Source organism: Scyliorhinus canicula, chromosome 11 (assembly GCF_902713615.1).
Source record: "Scyliorhinus canicula chromosome 11, sScyCan1.1, whole genome shotgun sequence".
NCBI classification, from domain to species: Eukaryota; Metazoa; Chordata; class Chondrichthyes; order Carcharhiniformes; family Scyliorhinidae; genus Scyliorhinus; species Scyliorhinus canicula.
Genome location: NC_052156.1, coordinates 93,164,068 through 93,186,022, shown reverse-complemented (window position 1 = coordinate 93,186,022; position 21,955 = coordinate 93,164,068). Strand labels below are relative to the sequence as shown.

General features: G+C 48.7%; 1 protein-coding gene across 1 annotated transcript in view; it reads right to left on the bottom strand.

Moving 5' to 3' along the window:
- The window catches only part of LOC119973771 (voltage-dependent calcium channel subunit alpha-2/delta-2-like), a 979,537-nt gene that overhangs the window by 44,685 nt on the left and 912,897 nt on the right, over positions 1-21,955 (bottom strand). Inside the window, exons 31-32 of the mRNA XM_038812195.1 lie at positions 6,690-6,742; positions 5,479-5,534 (exon numbers count right to left, since the gene is read on the bottom strand). Coding sequence (XP_038668123.1) covers positions 5,479-5,534; positions 6,690-6,742 — 109 coding nt within the window. The remainder of the gene's footprint in view (positions 1-5,478; positions 5,535-6,689; positions 6,743-21,955) is intronic.

Here is a 21,955-nt window from a genome sequence, read left to right as displayed (position 1 = left end):
AACCCCACTCTTCCCACATCCCAAGGGCAGCCAGATCCCCACCTTTCACCACAAGCTGGCACCCATACTGGTCGCGATGACCGGGTGCCCTGCCCTCAGAAGCCAGAAGCTACCCAACCCTGGTCTGCATGCATCAGAATGTCTAACACTGCGTTTTGTTTCCTCCCTCCACAGGAAAAGCCCGTCCATAACCGCTGGAAGCGGGAGAAGACTGGAGGGGGACTGCCGGACCTGTGGCCTCTCACCACAGCAGAGCAGTGATCAGACTAGATGTGGTCGGTAGGCCCAAAAATAGGGCAGTCTCTTGGATGGAGGTCAGCATTGGGCAAGCAAGTGAGACCCCGCTGAGTTGCGGTTCCCCGTGGCGTGTGGGCCACCCCACCCCCAATATCACCCCCACACCACCTCATTCCCGCCACCACTCCCACAACATCCTCACAACCTCGCTCCACCATCACTACCGCCACTACTCCCCCCTCCCCAACGCCCCCCTCCCGAACACACCCCCACCACCTCCACTCCGGCCCCGGCCCATGGTCTCATCATGCGTCTTGTCTTATGTCTTGCAGGAGTTGCTGGTGATGGGGCGGGCCTTTTTGGTGTCCCCCGTCCCCGACCCCAGCCACCGCCAGAACTCCAGGCACCAACCAGTGATGAGGACACACTGACACAGAGCCATCAACCCGAATCTCAGGAGAGGCGGGCGACCCTGTACTCCGGCCTGGGAAGGAGGCTGCTCGTGTCCGAGGCCGACATGGATTTCCGGTCACAGCTGTCTCCAACATCTTCCACCATCCCAGAGACACTCACCTCAGTTGGGCATGTTAGTGAAGAGGCTCCTGGGACACTATCTGGTGTGCACCACACAGCTGCTCCGGTACAGCAGCTGGAGGTAGGAACTCCTGAGGGGGCGGCCGGTTGGAGGGTGGACCGACCTCAGAGACTAGCTGCCGTCCGGACAGGTTTCAGGCTTCCAGAAAGGATGGTCCCATCAATTGTGGAGATACAGTCGCAGAGTCAGGGACTACATGAGGGGCTGTCGACGAGCATCCAGCGCCTGCAGATGCATGTGGAGGAGTCCAACCCCGTGCAGGAGCATGAGGTGGTGCCAGCGATGTGTGCCACCTCGGCCGACACTGCACTGGTGGCGTGCGCGGTGGAGGCTATGGACCGAGGGCTTCGGCCATGGATAAGCATGTCCAAGGCCTGCGACACTCTGTGTGGGTGGCAGCCCAGGTCCAGGACAGGGCTGCCCTCTCACAGTCCGCTAATTGTCAAGGCCACCTGGACATTACAGCTGTGCTGCACTCCTGAGCATGGCCACGTCACAGCAGGTCATGGCTGAGAGCGTCAGCGGCATTGCCATGGCCAAGTCACAGAGGGAAATGGCACAGTCACTGGCTGATGTGGCACAGACCCGGAAGATGGTGGCACAGTCGCAGCATGATGTGGTGCAGTCCCAGTCAGAGGTGGTCTACTCCAAACATGCAGACCCTGGCCGAGATGACAGCAGGCCTCCAGGACTGGCAGCTGCCCCATCTCATGGAGTAGCCCGAGGGCCATTGGGCATCACGAGGGAGGAGGAGGTGACGGTGTCTGTGCTGGTGACTCCTGCAGGGGAGGGGAAATTACTTCACACAGAGGGTGGTGAGCATCTGGAACGGGCTGCCAGAGGCAGTGGTAGAGGCGGGTACAATTGTTTTCCTTTAAAAATCAGTTGGACAGTTACACGGGCAGTATGGGTATAGAGGGATATGGGCCAAATGTGGGCAAGTGGGACAAGCTTAGTGATAGAAACTGAACGGCATGGACCAGCTGGGCCGAAGGGCCTGTTTCCATGCTGTAAACATCTATGGCTCTATGGACACAGCTGGCCGCTTGTACTCCTGATGTATCGTCTGGGGATCCACCTAGATATAGCATTAGGGCCCGTAAGGGCAGAAAGGTAGACACCAGTTAAGTTGGCACGGGTGCAGCGCACAGTTTAGCGATAGAGCACAAATCTGTACATATGTTTTCACATTAAACACCTGTGAACAATGTTACAACCTGCCTCGGTTTTCTGTCAGAAGGTTCTGAGGGGTGGGCTGATCTGGGCTGGCTGCAGGGGGGTGGGTTTGGCTCAGGGACCGCCGTTTAGACATCGCTCACCAACCTACCCCAACCCACATTCCCCCTCCCCCCCCCCTCCACCGTCCTACCCCCGCCACCCAGGGACCTGATGGGACTCGGTGATGGAATGGCCAGCTCACATGCAGGGATCACCCAGTTGGACGGTGGAAAGTGCTACAGTGGGCATGAATCAGACATTGTCAAACGATGCAGAGCACCAGAGCTCATCCGAGAGCAGGTTGTCATCATCCTCCATCCCATGGACCATTCCCGCTGTTACAGCTTGCACCCCGTAATGCGGCAGGTATGTATCAGAAAGGGTGCTGCGGGGAGGGGGGCGGGTGGCTGTGGTGGTGGGAAGCTGTGTCCGTGCCCCTGGCCAGTCGCCCCACCAGTCGATGAACCTGGAGGCGATCAGACTGTCCCGTGTGCGTTGGTCCTGGCGCACACATTGTGCGGCCTCCCATGCCCTGCCCATCCTCCCCTTCCCCCGCATCCTCCTCGTCGGACGAAGACTGGTGTTCGTCCTCCTTCTCCAGCACATCCGGTCCGCTGCACGATATTGTGGAGGATGCAGCAGGCCACCATGATGCTGGGGACCCTCCCAGTGCCATTCTGGACGGCCGCACCAGAGCGGTCCAGGAACTTGAATCACATCTTCAGGATGCCGAAGCACCGCTCGATCATGCCCTGGTTGTGTCATGGGTATCATTGTCGCGGGTCTCCGCTTTGATCTGTGGCTTCCGAACAGGCGTCATCAGCCACGACCACAGTGAATAACCCCTGTCGCCCAAGAGCCAACGCCCAGCTGGGGGTGCACCTTGAAGAGGAGCGAAACCGTCGAGCGTGCCAGGATGAAGGCATCGTGCACACTGCCCGGGTATTCGGCACAGACATGCATGATGTGCAGCTGATGATCACATACCAGCTGCACGTTCAGCGATGGAACCCCTTTCGGTTTGTGTAGAGCGTCATGTCATGTGCAAGTGCCTTGGGCGACATGCATGCTGCCAATCACCCCCTGGACCAGGGCATGTTGGCGATGGCGACGAATCCCGCTGCCCAGGGACCCTGGTGGACTCGGTCCACATTGAAATAGGTGCATTGTGCTGACTGGACAAGTAGGGTCTCCGTGGCGGCGTGGACAGTTGGGTGCAATGGGGTAGAGAGTCGGGGCTGGGATGTGGGGGTGTGGGCACCCATATGGCCGGTGGCTCTCAGCAGAACCAGGGGCCAAGATGGATGGTCAGTGGGGGGTGCAACTAGATGGCTGCCTTGCAGGCCGCAGCAACTGTGGTCCGTGCCTGAACATTGCCCCGGTCCTATGGGTTGTCACCCCAGCCCTGTGCCCGTCTCCACGTCATCCCACCCTTCTCCCGCCTCAGACCCTGGCAGCCCATGGTGGGGCCTCTCCATGTCCCACCTTCTCTATCTCCCTCATTAGCCACAGCGCCTGTTTCTCGATCAAGCGGACCTTGCATCGGGAATTCCCCCCAGTGGAGGCAGAGAACCATGGAGGCCCCTGTGAGTGCCGCTCAGGACCGCTAATGATATGGAAACAGTGTTTACTGTACGTGTAGAAGGAACCACACCCTCCCCCCTTTTTACTTGTTCAAACTCGAGTGTAATTCTTTTTAAAAATAAATTTAGATTACCTAATTCTTATTTTTCCAATTAAGAAGCAATTTTAGCGTGGCCAATTCACCTACCCTGTACATCTTTTTAGGTTGTAGGGGTGAGACCATGCGGACACGGGCAGAACGTGAAAACGCCACATGGACAGCGACGCCACTGTTAAGGCACCGGGAGAATTGCAACTTGGCGTTAACCCAGCGCCCGGCACATTTTCGGTGTCGGAACTGATTCACCCCCCCACTTGCCTTTCCCGATTTTGGCGTCGGCTGACAAGAGAATCCTGCCCTAGGAATCTGAACCTTCTTGTGTGAGAACTGTGTACTGACTTATGTGAAATGTAGCAACTGGTCAAAATAAAAATCAATTCATCACATGATATGAGAAAAGCCGCAGCTCGAGACAGTAGCATCAGAGACATGTTGTGAGAGATACATCATTAACTTCCAACCTATTTTATTTACTAGCATTTGTAACAAACAATACTTTATTTACCAGCTGACTGTTACTTCATGCTTGTGTTCTAACTGAAGTCTGGAGAGAACTGGAGAACTCCCACGCTTCCGCCACTTGACCTCTAAGTAACCGTGTGATCACGTGACCACTCAGTCTACGATTTTCACCATTTTGTGGAACTTGTCCTTTTACCCGTCCTTTGGTCTTGCACCATGAAATCTTTTTATCATTTATCTCTCCTGCTGACCTCCCTATAACATATCTTCCTTTGTGTTCTTCTTTCCAACCTCCCCCTTCCACTTGTTCAAACCCTTTTGCAATTCTTTTAAAAAATAAGTTTAGAATACCAATTCTTTTTTTTCCCAATTAAGGGGCAATTTTAGCGTGGCCAATTCACCTACCCTGCACATCATAGAATCATAGAATTTACAGTGCAGAAGGAGGCCATTCGGCCCGTCGAGTCTGCACCGACTCAGGGAAAGAGCACCCTACCCAAGCCCACACATCCACCCTATCCCCATAACCCAGTAACCCCACTCAACCAACACTAAGGGCAATTTTGGACACTAAGGGCAATTTAGCATGGCCAATCCACCTAACCCACACATCTTTGGACTGTGGGAGGAAACCGGAGCACCCGGAGGAAACCCACGCACACATGGGGAGAACGTGCAGACTCCGCACAGACAGTGACATAGCCGGGAATCGAACCTGGGACCCTGGAGCTGTGAAGTAATTGTGCTAACTACGATGCTACCGTGCTACATCTTTTTGGGTTGTGGGGGTGAGACCCACGCAGACACAGGGAGAATGCGTAAGCTACTACACAGACAATTACCCGGGCCCGGGATCGAACACGGGTCCTCGGCGCCGCGAGGCAGCAGTACTAACCACTGTGCCACCGTGCTGCGCTTACCCTATTGCAATTCTGACTTTTCCCAGTTCTGATCGAAGTTCACAGACCTTCAGCTGAGCTTTGACAAAGAGTGATCCAGACTCGAAATGTGAGCTCCCTTTTCTCTCCACAAATTCTGTCAGACCTGCTGAGATTGTCCAGTATTTTCTGCTTTTGTTTCAGATTCTAGCATCTGCAGTAATTTACTTTTAACTTCCAACCTGTCCTTCCAATGCAGGACAGCAGTGTTTTGAGGTGGGTATTAAAATGTTCACAAGTTGATTTGAGTATCCAAAGTACAAGTGAACTGGGGCCTAACTGGTCTGTTTCATTTTCCTTCCGAGATAGTACCTCCCCGAAAGAGACACATCAGAGACTCGTACCTGATTGAAAGCTGAGTTGTAAGGTGAGTGCGTACAACAACTGTTGCAATAAAGACCTGGGGGAAATGAATCAAAGCACAATCATTAAGTGAAGATCTGATACACGAGCATTTCTGTTAATAACAGAAATTGAAGAATCCAAAGCTGAGGCATTGACAGACATTTCTGTGGTTTAACAATGCAATCTAGTTTAGTGATTTTGCTTTGTCCATATTTAATTTGCTAAAAGCTGCACCAACATCACCCATTGTTAAACTCATTGTGGGAGTTGCCTGTTCATGAATTCACATTGGAACCCTTTCCTCTCAACCTAAGGAACACAAAAAGGTGGTAAATAGGGAGACTTCTTCCAACAGTCCATGTGCAACCTACAGGGAAAGTGATTCTCGCCATTTAAATACCAGTATTTCACTGAAAGCGGAATGAGTGCACAATGAGCTCTGGACTGGAAGTGTTGTTGCTTCTGTTTTTTGGTTTTTGTGAAGATTTGGTGAAATTGGGTTTTTACTTTGAAGCTGCGTAATGGGAGCTCTGTGAAAGGGAGATACTGTTTCAATTATACATTTAAAATAAATGATTAATGCAAAGCACAAATAAGAGATAACACTCATACACCCTCATAAGACCACTGTCACACAAACAGGGTCACTTGCAAAGTTACACACACACAGGTACATCACTGACTCACTCTGACTACACTTGAGCTATAATATCAGATAGCATTGAGGGGCAGCAACATAATAGATTGGGGGGGAATTGGGTGCAGTGGGTGCTAGTTACTGGACTAGTAATCCAGAGTCCCAGGCTAATGCTCTGGGGACACTGGTTCAAATCCCACATAGTAACTGGTGGAATTTGAATTCAGCGAATAAATCTGGAAGTGAAAGCTAGTCTTGGACTGGTGACCATGAAAATAACTTTGCGTGTTGTAAAAAAACCCATCTGGATCACTAATGTCTCTTTGAGAAGGAAATCTGGCATCCTTCCCTGTCTGACCTCCATGTGACTCCAGATCCACAGCAATGTGGTTGTCTCTTAACTGCCCCTTTGAAATGGGCGAACAAGCTACTCAGTTGAAGAATAATTAGGAATGGGTGACAAAGGCTGTGCCAGTGATGCCCACATCCCCTGAAAGAATAAAAAGATGAAGAAAAACCTCTGGGGATTCTCACATTATCTTTGTGGTGGGACAGTGTGAAAGGTTATCTTACCAGGCAGCAGCTGAGCTCCACCATGCCAGGTTCAGCAAATCGGCAGCTGTTGGCTTTAAGCAAATTGTAAAGAACATGTCAGAGGTTTCCATCAGTAAATAGATATAACATAGAACATAGAACAGAACAGCACAGAACAGGCCCTTCGGCCCTCGATGTTGTGCCGAGCAATGATCACCCTACTTAAACCCACGTAACCCATATACCCGTAACCCAACAATCCCCCCATTAACCTTACACTACAGGCAATTTAGCATGGCCAATCCACCTAACCCGCACATCTTTGGACTGTGGGAGGAAACCGGAGCACCCGGAGGAAACCCACGCACACACGGGGAGGACGTGCAGACTCCACACAGACAGTGACCCAGCCGGGAATCGAACCTGGGACCCTGGAGCTGTGAAGCATTGATGCTAACCACCATGCTACCGTGAGGCCCTTAGCTCCATCATTTTGATTACCCCTTAAAGAACAATGCGCAGAGTTAGTGGAGTTAGTGGAATATATTTTTCCTAACTCAGCTGAAGACCTGGAAACAGGAAGTAGTGGGTTTTTTTTGGATTAGAAGGGGTTTCTACTGAGGTGTATTGAAGAGCTTCCCTGAAGAGTTGTGAATGTTGAAGCATGCAGGCATGTCTTTGTTGGTTTCTTTAAGCATTGCAGCAAAGAGATTGGAATGTTGGGGAACCGTGGCTCATTCTTGCTTTACGCTGCTGATTACTGCAAAGGCATAAGACATAAGACCATGGCCAGGATTCTCCCCTACCCGGCGGGGCGGGGGGTCCAGGCGTGATGGAGTGGCATGAACCACTCTGGCGTCGGGCTGCCCCAAAGGTGCGGAGGTCTTTAGGGGCCAAGCCCTAACATTGAGGGGCTAGGCCCGCGCCGGAGTGGTTGGCCCTCCGCTGGATGGCGGGAACGGCCTTTGGCACCACGCCAGCCAGGGCTGAAGGGACTTCGCCGGCCGACGGAAGTCCGTGCATGCGCCGGAGCGTCAGCGGCTGCTGACGTCAGCCCCGCGCATGCGCTGGGGAGGGGGTCACTTCAGCCTCTGCCATGGTGAAGACCATGGTCAACGCGGAAGGAAAAGAGTGCACCCACGACACAGGCCCGCCGGCCGATTGGTGGGCCCCGATCGCGGGCCAGGCCACCGTGGGCGAACCCCTCGGGGCCAGATTGCCCCGCGCCCCCCCCCCCAGGACCCCGGAGCCCGCTCACGCCGCCTGGTCCCGCCAGTAAGGTAGGTGGTTTGATCCACACCGGCGGGACCAGCATGACAGCGGCAGGACTTCGGCCCATTGCCGGGGGGGGGCCCGCCGACCGGTGCGGCGCGATTCTCGCCCCTGCCGAATCTCCGATGCCGGAGACTTCGGGACACGGTGGGGGCGGGATTGACGCCGGCCCCCGGCGATTCTCCGACCCGGCGGGGGGTCGGAGAATCCCGCCCCATACTTCCCAACAATCAACTATACAGTCTGTAGGGATTTTTTCCCTTTTTCACCCCCCCCCCCCCCTCCCCCACTCCCATAAGGCCATAAGACATAGGAGCAGAATTAGGCCACTTGACCCATTGAATCTGCTCCGCCATTCAATCAAGGCTGATATTTTTCTCATCCCCATTCTCCTGCCTTCTCCCCATAACCCCTGATCCCCTTATTAATCAAGAACCTATCTATTTCTGTCTTAAAGACACTCAGTGATTTGGCCTCCAAAGCCTTCTGCGGCAAAGAGTTCCACAGATTCACCTTTAGTGTGAGGTTGTGCCCTCTGGTTCTAGTTTTTCCCACTGGTGGAAACATCCTCGCCATGTCCACTCTATCCAGGCCTCGTAGCATCCTGTTTCAATAAGATCCCCCCCTCATACTTCTAAACTCGAACGAGTACAGACCCAGAGTCCTCAACCCCTCCTCATACGACAAGCTCTTCATTCCAGGGATCATTCTTGTGAACCTCCTCTGGACCATTTCCAATGCTAGCACAACCGTTCTTAGATACGGGGCCCAAAACTGCTCACAATACTCCAAAGACTGACCAGAGTCTTATACCGTCTCAGAAGTACATCCCTGCTCTTGTATTCTATCCCTCTCGACATGAATGCTAACATTGTATTTGCCTTCCTAACTGCCGACTGAACCTGCATGTTAACCTGAAGAGAATCTTGAACAAGGGCTCCTAAGTCCCTTTGTGCTTCTGATTTCCTGAGCATTTCCCCATTTAAAGAATAGTCTATGCCTCCATTCCTCCTTCCAAAGTGCATAACCTCATACATTTCCACATTGTATTCCATCTGCCACTTCTTTGCCGACTCAGTTTACCCTGGGTACAAACATACCCAATCATGCCTTCATGCAGTAGACACAGGAGTTTGACAAACTTGTTCATACATCCTAACTTGGAGCGCAAGTACCAAAGACCAGGTCAACGTACTGTCAAAAGCTTTTGTCAGGTCTGTGAACATCATATGAGGTTGTATGGGATGGTTTAATCGAATTCTTGTGAGGATGTTTCCTGTGATTGAAAGAAGACTTATTCTTTGCTATTTGCCACATACTTTATTGGAGTTTTTCTATTTCCAGAGGCTGACTATGCTGAAATCTTTGAACATAGAACATATAATGCAGAAGGAGGCCATTCGGACATCGAGTCTCACTGACCCACTTAAGCCCTCACTCTGGAGGAAACCGGAGCATCTGGAGGAAACCCATGCAGACATGGGGAGAACGTGCAGGCTCCGCACAGACAGTGACCCAGTGGGGAATCGAACTTGGGACCCTGGCACTGTGAAGCCACAGTGCTAATCTTTTCCTGATTCCAGATACTCTTGAAGGTGGCTCCAAGTTTATTAACACTTAGTAATATTCAACTTTCGGATCTCTGCTGGAATGCTGTCTGGCCCAGGGGTTTTGCCTTGTGTGATTTATTTGATTGCATTTGTCACCTCCTCAGTGGAAGGTTAACTCTTCAGCCTTTTCAGGCAGCGTGCTTTCTCCAGAATCACAAGAGCAGTAATCAGAGAGTTTCTGTATGGAGATGACTATGCCCAAGCAGCCCACAAAAAGGAAAACATCCAGACTGGCAAAGAAATTCTCAAGTGCTGTCGAAAACATTTTCCTCCAAATTAGTGTCTCAAAGACTGTGACGGTGGGTGCGATCTATTGGCCTCGCTGCATCCGACTCGAGACGCAATGAGGCCAGTAAATCTCGCGAGAGGCCTCATGAGAGCTCATGAGGAATTGTGATCTGGATCCTGCTGATTGAGATCGGGACCCAGGTTTGCATATTCAAGTGAGCAGTTAGTCTCACTTAAATATGTCTGTGTCGGATCTACCCAGTGCCAAGGATCTAATGGCCTCGTCTCGGAGACCCCGGGCAGACGTTGTTTAGCATTGGTTTCCACAAAGGTGGACCAGGCATACTAGCACTTTGGGGGGGGGGGGGGTCTCCCAGGCATTCGGGGCCCCTGGGTTGCTGAGCTCTGGGTAGGGTGGCACCCTGGTACCCCTGATGCCACCTAGACACCATGGCACTTCCAGCCTGGAACCCACCTGGCCATCCTGACAGTGCCATCTGGGTGCCCAGCTGGCAGTGGAACTTCCAGGGTGGCATCATGCCCATGCCGGGGACAGAGCCCAGGGTTCCCTGCCCTTAGGAGGTGGGGTGTGAAGAGCTCGAAGACCCCCTTATTGCTAAGTTGAGGCATGGTGGGTCTCGAGATATCCCCCTGCACTGGCAATGGCAGGAAATGGGACAAAGTGCAGCCGCGACGGGGAGTTTCTTGTCGAAGCCCAAAAATGAAGCAGAATCCGATTTAGTAGCGGAGTCGTTCTCGGCGCTACCAGCACCGGGAAACACCTGCCGAAACATGCTCGATACAGGACTCTGTTTCATTTCTGTTAAATCGTGCTCTATGTTTCATCTGCACCAGGCACCCAGAAAGAAGCACCAGACATACTCATCGATGGGATCAGTCAAAAACTATCATAACTTGGTAGTATGTACTTTAACAATGACATATCCAAAAAGCAAGTTCTGACGATGGCCAACTCGCACTATGTGCCTGGAAGCAGAGTGGAATTAAAGTGAAGACTAAAATCAAACTCTACCATCCTTACCATCAGGGTCCTGGGTTTGATATAGGTACCATCTAATGCTCTGGAACACTTCAACCCAAGACTCCACAGGTCCATCATGAGAATTCAATGACAAGACAAAACCATAAACAATGAGATCCTTCATCGTGCTGGGCTCAACATCATGGAGACCACCCTCCAGAAAATTCAACAAAATGGTCATACCTTGACCGCCTACATGGATGTTTGCAGAATCCCCAAACAGGTCTTCAATGTGGAACTGACACAGGGTGAAAGATATGAAGATGATCTGTATAACTAATATAAGGATACCCTAAAAAAGAACCATCCAAACTTCTGCCTAGCAGACTACATCTCTTGGAAAAACAATACAGCTGAGCAGCCCATGTGAAGGCAAGCACTGAGAATTGGTTCAACATGGCTTAAAGGGCCATATATGCTAAACTCATAAAATCCAACAGACCCTGAGGAGGACCAGGGATGTTAGGACATTGTTATGAAACCTTTTGTCTGTTCTGTGTTCCCTTTTTATCCCTGTCCCCATGCCTGCTTTGATCTATTGCCTTCTGGATAGCTGCTACAACATGACTGCACTCTTTGGGATTTTTGTTTAAATTACTGTCTTTGGACAATGCAACCCTCTGTTCTGATGGACTAACCCAAGATATCCCTTTAGGTTCTGTGGCAGAATCTGTGATGTTGATTTGATCGATTTGGCAAGCAGCCAATATGTGAATGTAAAATTCTCAGCCTTCTCCTATTGTTGTCTGTGATTAGGGGGGAGCCAGTCAGAAACTTCCAGAAGAGAGGTATGTCTTCTCAAGAGTTCCATTTTGTTTTCAGTTCTGTGAAGGAAGCTCAGTTATAAGGTAGTGCAAATTCTTCCTTTTTCTCTCTCTATCTTTTCCGGACGATTTTAAGAGGCATTGTAGCTAAATCTGTGGATACTTTCTTGTTTAAAAAGGACAGACACCTATTAGAACTGGGAAAGAGATCGCTTGAATGTGAAAGTGCCAGCCAATTCTTCACAGGTCGGTAATACACTTACGTCTCTGTCTGAAGGGCTGGGAAGAGCTGAAAATTGAAGCTTAAGGTCAGAGCATTTGTGATAAAAGAGCCAAAGTTCTGTACATAAATCAGGCAAGTGAAAATCTACCAATTCCAGAGTCAAAGCCGAGTAATTTCAGACGAATGCTTCATCTGGTGGCAGAAGAGCAGAGTAGCACTGATCTGAACATCCTGTACCTAGCTCCATCGGTGAGGGAAAGACAGAGCTGCACCAATTTGAATTACTTGAGCAAATCTATTCCCAGAGTCAGCAATCACAGTAGTGAAGACTCACCTCAAACTTTTACATTTATTCCCTGTTTTCTTTTAATCCTTTCCTACCCTTACCATGGGTCTATCTTGTATGTGTCTGTGTGAGGGGTCGGACAAGATTGTGGGATGAGGTAGATTGGTAGACTATTGTTCTGTTATTTCTTTACATATATATATTTACTCATCTTTTCCTCTTATTATTAATAAACAGTTTGTTAATGTTTTACTTATAAATCTGGTGTCTGCAACTCATTGGAGCAGTCAGGGGCTAAAGATCTCAGGAAAACACAAATTATTGGTTAATTCACTTATGTTCAGACTCTGGGATCTGAGGGCCTGGAACTGACTGTGCACTCACCCAGGGTGTCGTAACAATGTGCACAAATCATTGAATGTGGCAGGGCAGATTGAGAAAGTGGTTGAAAAAGCTACAGAATCATGGGTTTTATAGATAGAGACATTAAGTACAAACACAAGGAAGTTATGATGAAATGCTATAAAAGACTGGTTTAGCTGCAACTGGAGGATTGTGTCCAATTCTGGGCACTGCATTCGGAAGGATGGGAACGCCTTAAGAAAGGTGCAGAAAAGATTTAAGAGAACAGTTCCAGGGGTCATTGGCTTCAGTTGGATGGATAGACAGGAGAAACTCCAGGTGGTTCTGCATTAGATAAGAGGAGTTTGAGAGGAGATTTGATGGAGGTGTCAGAACCATGAGGGGTCCAAACCGAATAGATAAACAGAAATTGTTCCCATTAGTGGAAGGATTGAGAGCCAAAGGATACTGATTTAATTTGAGTGCAAAAGAACCAAAAGAAATACGAGAAAACTCATTTCATGCAGAGACTGGTTACAGTCGGTGATGCAATGTCTGAGACTGAGGTGGAGGTAGAGTCAATAATATCTTTCAAAAGGGAATTTGATAATTTGAGCTATAAAAATTTGTAGGCTGCAGGGAAATACAAGGGAGTGGGAGGAGCAAAATTTCCCTTGCAGAGAGCTAGCATGGACTCAACAGGTCAAATGATGCCCCTCTGTTCTATAACCTTTATAGGGTTCTAGGATCTCTCCTTAAAATATTGTCCACATTTGTTTTTCTTACCAATCTTCTTTTGCTTTTTGTACTACCTATATATCTCTCAATTGTTATCTTAAACCGTATTATGTTAAAATGATGACTCTTTGATGTTCTCTCACAACTTCTTTGGTTCACTTCCCATCGTAGCATTGTTTCCTGCTTTGTTGATACTCTCATGTATTGGGTGGAATTTTGAACAGATAGCCCTCATGGAAATGGTGGGATCTGTAATGTATCAAGAATCCAGCGGAATATATAATGTGCCTGATAGGGGTCTGCAAAATTATGAGGGGCATAGACAGAGTTGATAGTCAGAGACTTTTTCCCAGGGTAGAGGGGTCAATAGGTTTAAGGTGCGAGGGGCAAGGTTTAGAGGAGATGTACGAGGCAAGTTTTTTTACACAGAGGGTAGTGGGTGCCTGGAACTCGCTGCCAGAGGAGGTGGTGGAAGCAGGAACGATAGTGATGTTTAAGGGACATCTTGACAAATACATGAATAGGATGGGAATAGAGGGATACGGACTCCGGAAGTGTAGAAGATTTTAGTTTAGACGGGCAGCATGGTCGGAGCAGGCTTGGAGGGCCGAAGGGCCTCTTCTTGTGCTGTACTTTTCTTTGTTCTTTGTTCTTGTTCTTTTTAAATGATCCATGGAATCAAAATCTGGGTTTCCTGACCAATCAGTGAGAGTGGATGGAATGAATCACCAAACCAATCAAAGGTAGGGTTTTTAATCAAAGAGATTGCCACAAAGCTGAGAATGGCCGACCTGGAATTTATTCCTGAGGCTGCAGCAACCACAGGAATGGAGAGGAGACCTTTGAGGGCAGTTAACTTGGTCTCCCACTCTTACCTGGAGCTTTTACTGTGTAATACAGTCCACTGATGTCAGCCAAGCATGGACGGGTGAGGTGACCCTCTTAAACAAAGTAGGTGTGTATGGAAGAGGCTAAGGACTGTGACACCTCCAGCCTGACGTCAATGCACCAAGAGGATCAAGAGCTCAGGACGGCAGGAAGGTGAGTAACGTTGCATCGTAACGTGCCAAGACCAAACTCTGCCTTTCCAGCATTCTTCCACACACCATTCCTCAAACAATACACCTGACAGCTACAATCATTCTCTCCAGGGCCACCTCTTATCTGCAAATAGACAGTGAACAGTGACTCTTCATCTGCATCTCCTTTCACACCTATATGGTTCACAATCACTTGCCATAAATGTCCTTCTTTCCTGTCCACACAATGCATTTCACTTTAATTGTCCTGCTTTTCAGTTAAAGGTTTAATGTCTAGTATAGTGTCTGATTGGCTGAAGCTGCCCCCACCCTAATTGCTGAGTGGCAGTTATCTATCAACCACCTGAAGCCTGATTTAGAAGCCAAGGTGTAAATTACATTCTTCTGTTTGAAGCCTAAGTAGTGTAAGTCATCTCAGTTTAGCTGGGTTATATATAAAAGAGGCTTGTTTAGCACAGTGAGCTGAACAGCTGGCTTGTAATGCAGAACAAGGCCAGCAGTGTGGGTTCAATTCCCATGCCAGCCTCCCCAAACAGCACACAATAAGCTAAACAGCTGGCTTGTAATGCAGAACAAGGCCAGCATTGTGGGTTCAATTCCCATACCAGTCTCCCCAAACAGGTGCCAGAATGTGGTGACTAGGGGCTTTTCACAGTAACTTCATTGAACCCTACCTGCAACAATAAGTGATTATTATTATAAAAGAGAGGCATAAAGTGCACACTCAGTAAGCTTTGGACATGGTGAAGTCAAGACAACCTGAGTGAGAGAGAGGCCGAGTGAGGATTGGAACTTGGTAATTTGGAGCAAAGTGGGAGGAGGTTCTTTTACCCTTTCGTTTTGTTTTTTTTCTTCCAGCTTTTCAGGAGCAGAGCAGAGATGAGTGGTTCGACCACGGCATCTTGGGAAGGTAAGGGGTAAACAGTGAATCTGAGGTTTCGACTGGGGAGAAACTGAAGAGTGACGTCACAGGACGCCTGTGATTAGATTGGCTGAGAGAGAACCTACTGGTAAGTAGTGGTGACTGGTAAGTAGTTTTATTTTATTTTCAGATTAAATTTTATTGTTTTTCTTTTGCTTTTTGGCATTGTGGTTGTATAAGTTAACCTAAGGTTTAACACATGGCAGGAGATCCCAGACCCATGTTATTCCCCTCGTATGCGATGTGGGAGTTCAAGGACATGTCCACTGTCCCTGACTGCTTCATGTGCAATAAGTGTGTCCAACTGCAGCTCCTGTTAGACCGCTTGATGGCTCTGGAGCTGCGGATGGGCTCACTTTGGAGCATCCACGATGCTGAGGAAGTTGTGGACAACACGTTTCGTGAGTTGGTCACAGCGCAGATAAAGAGTACTGAGGGAGATAGAAAATAGGTGACCATCAGACAGAGGAAGAGTAGGAAGGCAGTGTAGGGGCCCCCTGCAGTCATCTCCCTCCAAAACAGGTGTACCGTTTTGGATACTGTTGGGGGAGAGACCTCACCAGGGGAAGGCAGAAGTAACCAGGTTCATGACACAGTAGGTGGCTCTGCTGCGCAGGGGGACAAGAAAAAGAGTGGTAGAGCTTTAGTGATAGGGGATTCGATTGTAAGGGGAGTAGACAGGCATTTCTGCAGACGCAAACAAGACTCCAGGAATGTATGTTGCCTCCCGGGTGCAAGGATCCTGGATGTCTCAGAACGGCTGCAGGACATTCTAAAGGGGGAGGGTGAACAGCCAGCTGCCGTGGTGCATATAGGCACCAACGATATCGGTAAAAAACGAGATGAGGTCCTACATGCTGAATTTAGGGAGTTAGGAGATAAACTAAAAAGTAGGACCTCAAAGATAGTAATCTTGGAATTGCTACGTGCCACATGCTAGTCAGAGTAGGAATGACAGGATAGACAGGATGAATGCGTGGCTTGAGAGATGGTGCAGGAGAGAGGGATTCAGATTTTTGGGACTTTGGAACCGGTTCTTGGGGAGGTGGAAACATTACAAATCAGACATTCTATACCTGGACAGGACTGGAACCAATGTCCTAGGGGGGTTGTTTGCTAGTGCTGTTGGGGAGGGTTTAAACGAACGTGTCAGGGGAACGGGAACCAATGCAGGAAGTCGGAGGGTAGTAAAGAGAGGATAGAAACAAAAGTCAGTAAGGAGAAAAGTGGAAGGCAGAGAAACAGATTGATCTGTGTTTATTTCAATGCAAGAGGCCGAATCGGCAAGGCAGATGAACTCAGGGCATGGAGAGGTACATGGGACTGGGATAGTATTGCTATAACTGAAACTTCGTTAAAGGATGGGCAAGACTGGCAGCTCAATGTTCAGGGTACAGATGCTATAGGAAAGAGAGAACGGGAGATAAGAGAGGAGTGGGGAGTTGGGTTTTTGATTAGGGACAGTGTCACGGCAGTACAGAGAGAGGATATATCCGAGGGTTCGCCCACTGAGTCTATATGGGTAGAACTGAAAAATAAGAAGGGTGAGGTCACTTTGATAGGACAGTACTAAAGGCCCCCAAATAGACAGCGGGACATTGAGGAGTAAATATGTAAAGAGATTACAGATAGCTGCCGGAAAAATAGGTGGTAATAGTTGAGGACTTTAACTTTCCCAACATTAACTGGGACAGCCATAGCACTGGGGTTTGGATAGAGAGAAATTTGTCAAGTGTATTCAGGAAGAATTTCTCATTCAATATGTGGACGGCCCGACCAGAAAGGGGGCAAAACCTGACCTCCTCCTGGGGAATAAGGAAGTGTAGGTGACGGAAGTGTTAGTAAGGGATCATTTTGGGACCAGTGACCATAATTCCATTAGTTTTAAGATATCTATGGAGAATGATAGTACTAGCCAAAAAGTTAAAATTTTAAATTAGGGCAAGGCCAATTTTGAGGGTATTAGGAGGGAACTTTCAAAAGTAGATTGGGGGTGCCTATTTGCAGGCAAGGGGACAGCTGGTCAGTGGGAATCTTTCAAAAAGGTGTTAACTAGGGTTCAGGTTGAGCACATTCCTCTTAGAGTGAAGGGTAAGGCTGGTAGAAGGAGGGAACCCTGGATGACTCGGGATATTGAGACCATGGTCAAAAGGAAGAAAGAGGCATATGACATGCACAGGCAGATCCACAGGATCAAGTGGATCCCTTGAAGAGTATGTTTTATTACCTGTAAGGCAGGTAATCTGTGCTACTCAACTCAGTCACAGTAGAGGCTTTGGAAGAAGGCTCAAAGTCGTCCAGAAGTTTTACAGAAGGTTTATTGAGCAACACAACTTAAATAACTGCGTGAGTTCTTACTATATGTAAGTAGAAAGGTTACAACTTTTCTATACACTACAACTAGGCCTGACCACACTAGCAGCCCTGAGCTAAATCTCTGCCTCTGTTCTCCTCACGGTCTAATCCACCCAACAGCCCAGAGGGCTGCCTGCGTCCCGCTTTTATACAAGCGAGTGCTCCCCCTGGTGATCTTTCTATTACCCATCATCCCCTTCTGTACATACCCAAGTAAAGATCACTACAGAGTAAAGGGCTTGTCGGAGTAGAATTAAGAGAGAAATCAGGAGGGCAAAAAGGGGACATGAGATTGTCTTGGCAGATAAGGCAAAGGAAAATCCAAAGAGCTTTTACAGATACATAAAGGGTAAAAGGATGACTAGAGAGACGGTAGGGCCTCTTAAGGATAAACAAGGTCATCTGTGTGCAGATCCACAAGGAATGGGAGAGGTCCTAAATGAATAGTTCTTGTCAGTATTTACTGTTGAGAAAGGCATGAATGTTAGGGAAATTGTGGAAATAAAAAGTGATGTCTTGAGGAGTGTACATATTACAGAGAAGAAGGTGCTGAAGGTATTTAAAAAAATTTTTTTTTAGTGTACCCAATTAATTTTTTTTACAATTAAGGGACAATTTAGCATGGCCAATCCACCTAACCTGCACATCTTTTGGGTTGTGGGGGTGAAACCCACGCAGACATGGGGAGAATGTGCAAACTCCACACGGACAGTGACCCAGGGCCGGGATTCTAACCCGGGTCCTCAGCGCCGCAGTCCCAGTGCTATCCACTGTGCCACATGCCACCCCTGAAGGTATTAAAGCGCATCAAGATAGATAAATTCCCGGGACCTGACGAAATGTATCCCAGGACGTTGTGGGAGGTTAGGGAGGAAATTGCCAGCCCCCTAGCTGAGAAATTTGAATCATCGACAGGAGAGGTGCTTGAAGGTTGGAGGGTAGCAAATGTTGTGCCCTTGTTTAAGAAAGGCTGTAGGGATAAGCCCAGGAGCGACAGGCCGGTTCGTCTTACTTCTGTAGTGGGTAAATTGTTAGAAGGTATTCTGAGGGACAGGTTCTACAGGCATTTAGACAGGCAAGGGTTAATTAAGGAAAGTGAACATGGCTTTGCAAGGGCAAAGTCATGTCTCACCAATTTGATAGAGTTTTTTGAAGGGGTAACCAGAAGGTAGATGAGGGCAGTGTGGTCGATGTTATCTATGTGGACTTTAACAAGGCCTTTGACAAGGTACCGCATGGTAGGTTGTTGAAAAGGGTAAATCTCACAGAATCCAGGGTGAGGTAGCCAATTGGATACAAAATTGGCTTGGCGACCGAAGCCAAAGGGTGGTTGTGGAGGGTGGTTTTTCAAACTGGAAGCCTGTGACCAGCGGTGTTCCTCAGGGATCGGTGCTGGGTCCACTGTTATTTGTTACATATATTCATGAATTGGGTGAGAATGTAGGAGGCATGGACAGTAAGTTTGCAGATGACACCAAGATTGATGGTACAGTGGATAGTGAAGAAGGTTATATAAGATTGCAACAGGATCTTGACCAATTGGGTCAGTGGGCCGATGAATGGCAGATGGAGTTTAATTTGGATAAATGTGAGGTGATCCATTTTGGTAGATCCAATCAGGGCAGGACCTACTCAATTAATGGTAGGGAGTTGGGCAGAGTTACAGAACAAAGAGATCTCGGGGTACAGGTTCATAGCTCCTTGAAGGTGGAGTCGCAGGTGGACAGGTTGTTAAAAAGGCATTCAGTGTGCTAGGTTTTATTGGTCAGAATATTGAATACAGGAGTTGGGACGTCTTGTTGAAGTTGTACAAGACATTGGTAAGACCACACATGGAATACCGTGTTCAGTTCTGGTCACCCTATTGTGGAAGGATATTGTTAAACTAGAAAGAGTGCAGAAGAGATTTACGAGGATGCTACCAGCACTTGATGGCCTGAGTTATAAGGAGAGGCTGGATAGGCTGGGACTTTTTTCCCTGGAGTGTTGGAGGCTTAGGGGCGATCTTATAGAAGTCTATAAAATAATAAGGGGCATAGATAAGGTAGACAGTCAACATCTTTTCCCAAAGATAAAGGAGTCTAGAACTAGAGGGTATAGGTTTAAGGTGAGAGGAGAGAGATACAAAAGCGACCAGAGGGGAAATTTCTTCACACAGAGGGTGGTGAGCATCTGGAACGGGCTGCCAGAGGCAGTGGTAGAGGCGGGTACAATTTTTTCCTTTAAAAAAAACTGTTCGACAGTTATATGGGCAGGGTGGGTATAGAGGGATATGGGCCAAATGTGGGCAAGTGGGATGAGCTTAGTGATAGAAACTGGGCGGCATGGACCAGCTGGGCTGAAGGGTCTGTTTCCATGCTGTAAACATCTATGACTCTATTTCTAACAAATGTAACTCTCTGGTGGTGGAGGTGGGGAGCCCTCCAGTGACATCCACTTTGTCGGCCATTGACAATAATTGTCTATCTGGTCTTCTGGGATAGAGGCCTCATTCCTGGAGGCTGCAGATATCAGCTGTGACCTTCCTTGTAAACCTGAGTCCTCTGAGGCATTGGTGCTCTGACCGATAGAAAGTTGATCCTCTCTCTGCCTACAGACCCTGTGTCAGGGGTCTTGTCTCCTTTGAGGTGTGTCCATCCCCTCTGCCCTGGAGTGGGGCATGCGGCTGAGGATAAGGCTACGGGTGCTGGTAGTATTCCTGCTGTTGCAGTGGGAAGTATAGTGGTGGACTCTGGGGGGAGGTATGTTATCATGAGTGGGAAATTGGAGAGGATGCTGGTGAACATTTATGTTCCAAACTGGGATGATGTGGTGTTCATGAAGCGAGTGTTGGAGAAGATGATTTGGAGTTGGGGACCAAGGGCAATGTGTCCAAGTTTGCAGACGACACTAAGATGAGTGGTAAAGCAAAAAGTGCAGAGGATACTGGAAGTCTGCAGAGGGATTTGGATAGGTTAAGCGAATGGGCTAGGGTCTGGCAGATGGAATACAATGTTGACAAATGTGAGGTTATCCATTTTGGTAGGAATAACAGCAAAAGGGATTATTATCTAAATGATAAAACATTAAAACATGCTGCTGTGCAGAGAGACCTGGGTGTGCTAACCCATGAGTCGCAAAAAGTTGGTTTACAGGTGCAACAGGTGATTGAAAAGACAAATGGAATTTTGTCCTTCATTGCTAGAGGGATGGAGTTTAAGACTAGGAAGGTTATGCTGCAATTGTATAAGGTGTTAGTGAGGCCACACCTGGAGTATTGTGTTCAGTTTTGGTCTCCTTACCTGAGAAAAGACGTACTGGGGCTGGAGGGTGTGCAGAGGAGATTCACAAGGTTAATCCCAGAGCTGAAGGGGTTGGATTACGAGGAGAGGTTGAGTAGACTGGGACTGTACTCGTTGGAATTTAGAACGATGAGGGGGATCTTATAAAGGGAATAGATAGGATAGATGCGGGCAGGTTGTTTCCACTGGCGGGTGACAGCAGAACTAGGGGACATAGCCTCAAAATAAGGGGCAGTAGATTTAGGACTGAGTTTAGGAGGAACTTCTTCACCCAAAGAGCTGTGAATCTATGGAATTTCTTGCCCAGTGAAGCAGTTGAGGTTCCTTCATTAAATGTTTTTAAGACTATAAGAGATAGTTTTTTTTAAGAATAAAGGGATCAAGGGTTATGGTGTTCGGGCCGGAAAGTGGAGCTGAGTCCACAAAAGATCAGCCATGGTCTCATTGAATGGCGGAACAGGCTCGTGGGGCCTAATGGCCTACTCCTGCTCCTAGTTCTTATGTTCTTATGTACGATCCTGGATCTGGACACGCATCAGCTGATTATGAGAGGGGATTTTAAAACAGTTATAGATCCAATGTTGGATCGGCCGAGCTCGAGGTCAGGGAGGGTGTCGGCAGCAGCGAAGGAGCTAAACGGGTTTATGGAACACATGGGGGGGGGGGGGGGGGGGGGGGGGGGGGGGGGGGGGTGTGGTGGTGAATACATGGAGGTTTGGGAGGCCTAGAACAAAAGAATACTCATTCTTCTCCCATGTGCATAAAGTGTACTACCAAATTAACATCTTTATCTTAGATAAGACATTGCTGGCGGGGGTGTTGAATGTTGAGTACGCGGTGATTATGGTGCCAGATCATGCCCCGCAGTGGGTGGACCTGCGGGTGAGTAAGGAGGGAGGGGGCAAGCGGCCGCAATGGAGGTTAGATGTGGGGCTGTTGGCGGAGGAAGAGGTGTGTGAGCGGATGAAGGAGGCCATTTGGGGGTATGTGCAGATAAATGATACAGGGGAGGTTTTGGCAGCCACGGTATGGGAGGCGTTGAAGGCAGTGGTGACAGGAGAGTTCATCTCTATACGGGCACAGAGGGAGAAGGCGGAGCAGGTGGAGATGGATAGATTAGTGGAGGAGAATCTTCAGGTGGACAGGAGGTACTCCGAAACCCCGGAGGTGGGGCTGCTGAAGGAGCGACAGAAGCTGCAGTT